This window comes from Galeopterus variegatus, unplaced genomic scaffold, assembly GCF_000696425.1.
Source record: "Galeopterus variegatus unplaced genomic scaffold, G_variegatus-3.0.2 Scaffold1969, whole genome shotgun sequence".
NCBI lineage: Eukaryota > Metazoa > Chordata > Mammalia > Dermoptera > Cynocephalidae > Galeopterus > Galeopterus variegatus.
In genome coordinates, this window is record NW_007728080.1 from 191,092 (window position 1) to 195,811 (window position 4,720).

Sequence of the window (4,720 nt, forward strand, 5' to 3'; positions counted from 1 at the left end):
GGGAAGACACAATAAAGGAACAAGAGTGATTTTAGTTGATCTTTTCCTTCCTCCCACACCTTCATCTGATTGTTCAAATCCTCCCTCCATTTGTCCATTCATCTGACCCTCTGTCCATCCATCCATTTGCCCATCCATTCATGCATTTGTCCATCCATCCATTGATCCATCCATCCATCATCCATCCATCCCTTCATCCATCCATCCATCCATCCATCCATGCATCCATCCATCCTTCCATCCATGCATCCATCCGTCCATTGATCCATCCATCTGTCCATCCGTCCATCCATCCATGCATCCGTCCATCTATCCATTCATCCATCCATCTATCCATGCATCCATTCATCCATCCATCCATCCATCTATCCACCCATCCATCCATCCATCCATGCATCCATCCATCCATCCATGCATCCATCCATCTATCCATTCATCCATCCATGCATCCATCCATCTATCCATTCATCCATCCATGCATCCATCCATCTATCCATGCATGCATGCATGCGTCCATCCAGCCATCCATGCATCCATCCATCCATCCATGCATCCATCCATTCACCCATTCATCCATCCATGCATGCATGCATCCATGCATCCATCCATCCATCACCCATGTATCTATCCATCCATCTATCTATGCATCCATCCTTTTATCCATTCATCCGTCCATCCATCCATCCATCCATCCGTCCGTCTATCCATCCATCCTTTCTACTAAGTGCTTGGCATTGTGTGTGCTGTAACAGGGACAAGCTATAAGAAAATAAAATTCTCTTCTTCATAGGGATACCTTCTTTTGAAATATTTTTTATTTTACTTTTTCTAACAGCAATATAGAAACAAATAATCATAAAAAATAAAATTATAAATTGTCCTTTGATTATGTAATAGCACTTGGTATTGCTACAGGAGATAGATCTCGGGCTAGGTCAGGCCCTGGTTGAGCCTGCACAGGCCTCCAGGCCTCTGTGATTGCTACTGAGCCTGGGAAGGTGTCAGACACTGCATGGGTGTTTTACACCTGGAGGTCCATGGGGATGGAAGAGAGATGGGTGGACGATGAAAAAACCACAAACAATATCATATACACAGGGCAAGCCAGAAAGTGGCAATGGAGGTTAGGTCATAGGCATCTCTTGAATTGACAAAGCAGGGATTTCACTGAGCTGAATTATCTTGCTAGTTATGTTCACTGCAAGAAGGGGCTCATGGACACTAGACTGTGCATGAGAAAACAGAGCTGTCTTCTCCCTCCACTTCTGCGATCCTCCTCATCTTTGTCTTCCTTATCCAAAAGCAAAATTCTCTTGGGATGAACTGAGCAGAATAGCTGAGACATCTAACCTATCCCAAAATGTGTGTCCTGATCTTAGTTTCCTCCCAGAGAAGAAAGACGGTAAGAAAGTGTGGGGTCAACTGAGCAGCTGCATTGCTCAGTTGCATCCAACCCAACTGCACTGACTACATTCAACTAAATTGTTCAGCTTTAGCTGAATCCAGTTATTTCAGTTACTATAATGACTGCTTTCTAAAAAATCAGAAAAAGCAAGTTTGGCACCTTTTCATAATACAGAATGGGCTTTTCTGTGAGGGTTTGAGGATGTCAGCGCCCACTCAGGACCTGGCAGGGCTTGGGCATGGCTCTCAGAGGGACGCAGAGCAGGGCCCATGACAAGTCTTGGCCACGTGTGATAAACCCTCTGGTTCTCTGAAATCACGAGGAAGAGACCAAGTTCTCTTCTGTCTACTGGGGACCGTTCATCTGCATTTTCCCCTTCCAGTTCACGAAAGAACAATGACCTCCTCCTACATGGGTCCTGGTGTGTGTGCTGACATGGCCCCACTGAGATTACACAGGAAGAGACATGTGGATGACACAGCAGCAGGACACACACTCAGACTGTGGACAGTTACTGGTGACACATGCCCTGTGGGTCCGACGTCCGGGCATCGCTCTGCGTTTGATCCAAATATTCCGACTTGCAAAGTGAGAGGTCCAGGTGGGGCTGAGTGAAGTGGAGAGGAGAGGGGTTGGCAGTGTGTGGGTCTGGAAAAGCATCAGGACCATCTTTGGGACCGTTTCATCAATGTGTGATCTGTCCAGGCATTAGCAGTAATGACTTTACACATCAGTACTCTAGAGCCACCGAACAGCCATATAACCCGAGGGAACCGTTCTCCCTGCCCAGGCTTTGCTCTACTCACTAATCAGGCTAGAGAGGCATTAGCAGTAATGACTTTACACATCAGTACTCTAGAGCCACCGAACAGCCATATAACCTGAGGGAGCCGTTCTCCCTGCCCAGGCTTTGCTCTACTCACTAATCAGGCTAGAGGAACCAAAGTCAAAAACACTTCTGATCGTGGGGGACCCCTGCCATGTGGTGTTATGCAAGGGTGGCTCCTCCAAACTGTTGAGTCTCAACTTACTGACCCTCATGCTTGTGTGAGAGAGAAACTCTTAAATCCTAAACTCTGTACTTGACCTACCCAACTGGCTTCCCCATTTGGACAAGAGTCGGTTAGTAGCAAGTTAGCAACACATTAGTAACAATCTCCTTAAAATTAGCTGTTTAGGTCAGGCACAGAGCAGGCTCAGGACGGGCTTCTGGGCTCCCTCGACTGTCCTTCTGGGGAGGGCAATAAGGAGACAGGGGTGACCTCACCAGAACGCACCAGGAGGTCGCTGTTGTGCTCCCTTCAGGAGAATTTAGTAATGGGAAATCCATTCACGACATGCCTGGTTCGGGCACCAGTGGTCTCTCAGGCACCCCCAGGACTGTGGGGTGGCAGCGGAGGGGCTCTCTGGAGGTTGTGACTGGTGCCCATGGCCACCGGAGGCAACAAGGGTACCTGTGCTTGCCCCTCCCAAGCTACACCATGTATGCCCGTCACACACCCTGCACATACTAGAAACAATCTACATTGTCTCGTCGTGTCAAGGTGCAGGACTGACAGCAGCTTGGACCACATGCTCACCAGGGGCACTGGCCACTGGCCATGGAGCCTGCATCCCTGGCCACCTGGTATCCCTTTTGGTTTTTCTTTCTTGGCGGGTCCCTGTCAAGGGTCTGAGTCACCTACATAAGGCAAACTTGAGCCAGTACTCTGATGACAGCAACAGCTTGAGACGGGCACATCTAACATATCTCCCCAGTGCCCTGGGGGAGAGCCTTCTGGAAAGAGAACAGCTTTTGGGGAGCCCTCCATTGACATCCCAGTTCATAGCACCAGAGATTCCAGGAAACAGGAATGTAGGAGGTGGACTGTGCTGGGAACCCAGTTCTCAGGTAATGTCTGGTTGGGATGGCCCTTCTGGGAGCTCTTTGGGTATTTATCAAAGAAGAGCTGTCGTGGAGACACTGGAGCACCTTCCAGGAGGTCCTGGGGGTCATGATCTGCCCATTGCAGGACTTAGCCCTGACTCTGGGGTGACGCCCTGGGGGTGACGCACCCCCCCACCCCTCCCAGAGCTTCTCAGCAGAGAGAGAACCTGCGGGAGCTGATGTTCATCTTGGTGACTCCGATGAGCTTGAGGGGCGTGGAGAGGCTGAAGGAGGCAGCCAGCGGGGAGTCGCAGAAGAGGTCAGACAGCTCGTCCCGCTCCTCCAGCTCGTAGGTGGCATCGTTGAGCATCTTCCTGTGGAGGCGGCAGGTCTGCTCTATCTTCAGCTTGTGGATGTCGCCACGCAGGCGCATGAGCTGCCTGGCCAGGTGCTGGTCCTGCAGGCGCATCTCTGTCTGGAAGGGAGAAAGGAGTGTCAGCAAAGAGCTGGAGTGGGGGTGCAGGCCACAGCCCCCACAAGCTCAGACCCCCTCATAGGGGTCCTAACTAGTGTTTCGGATCACTGATTGGCCCATCTGGAAATAGCAGCGCTTTCCCAGCTCAGGGAGGTGAAAAGACACAGCGAGAAAGCATCACAGGAGGGTGTGCTTGCAAAACGACACCTTGTGCGGGGCTGGTGACCATGCTGCACCTGTGTCCTGGTGTGGAGAGAGCGCCTGTTCGCTCTCACTGTTTAGAGATACATCAGATGGAGTAGGAGCGTAGAGGAAGCACAGAATGACAAGCATCCGAATGACAAAAATCCAGCACTGTGACTGGGGCGGGCATGCGAGGCTTCAGCTGTGATGGGGTGTTTTGTATTGCAAGCTGGGGGTGACCATGCTGTTACATTGCTCTTTAAATGCTTTAGAATGCCTGAAACATTTCTTAACAAAGTTTCAGAAGAGCCAAACATGAACAGAGGCTCATATTTACTGCGTGTTTTACTGCAAACTGAGCACAGTTCTAAGCTCCTTGGGTCTTTAAATGCTTTAGAATGCCTGAAACATTTCTTAACAAAGTTTCAGAAGAGCCAAACATGAACAGAGGCTCATATTTACTGCGTGTTTTACTGCAAACTGAGCACAGTTCTAAGCTCCTTGGGTATATTAACACACCACGGTTAGTCTTCGCCACAACCCGTGAAGTCATGCTACCATCATCAGCTGCAGTCTACAGTCCAGGGTGCTGAGGCACAGAACAGTAGGCACCATGTCCACTCACAAGGCTCGTCATAGCGGGGCAGGGGCTAGGAACCCAGACGACTGGACTCCAGACCCGAGTCACCAACACTAAGCTCTTCTGCCTTGGAAAGCAGAGCTGCAGCACGAGGAACGGAGTGACCTAATAGACAGTTCCCAATATTTCTAACACCTCAGTGCTTCCCAC

General features: G+C 50.0%; 1 protein-coding gene across 1 annotated transcript in view; it reads right to left on the reverse strand.

The window, feature by feature from the left end:
- Window positions 1-3,483: 3,483 nt before the first annotated feature.
- Window positions 3,484-4,720, reverse strand: part of FAM167A (family with sequence similarity 167, member A) — a 19,033-nt gene continuing 17,796 nt past the window's right edge. Inside the window, exon 2 of the mRNA XM_008579865.1 lies at window positions 3,484-3,747. Within this exon, the coding sequence (XP_008578087.1) occupies window positions 3,484-3,747 (264 nt within the window). The remainder of the gene's footprint in view (window positions 3,748-4,720) is intronic.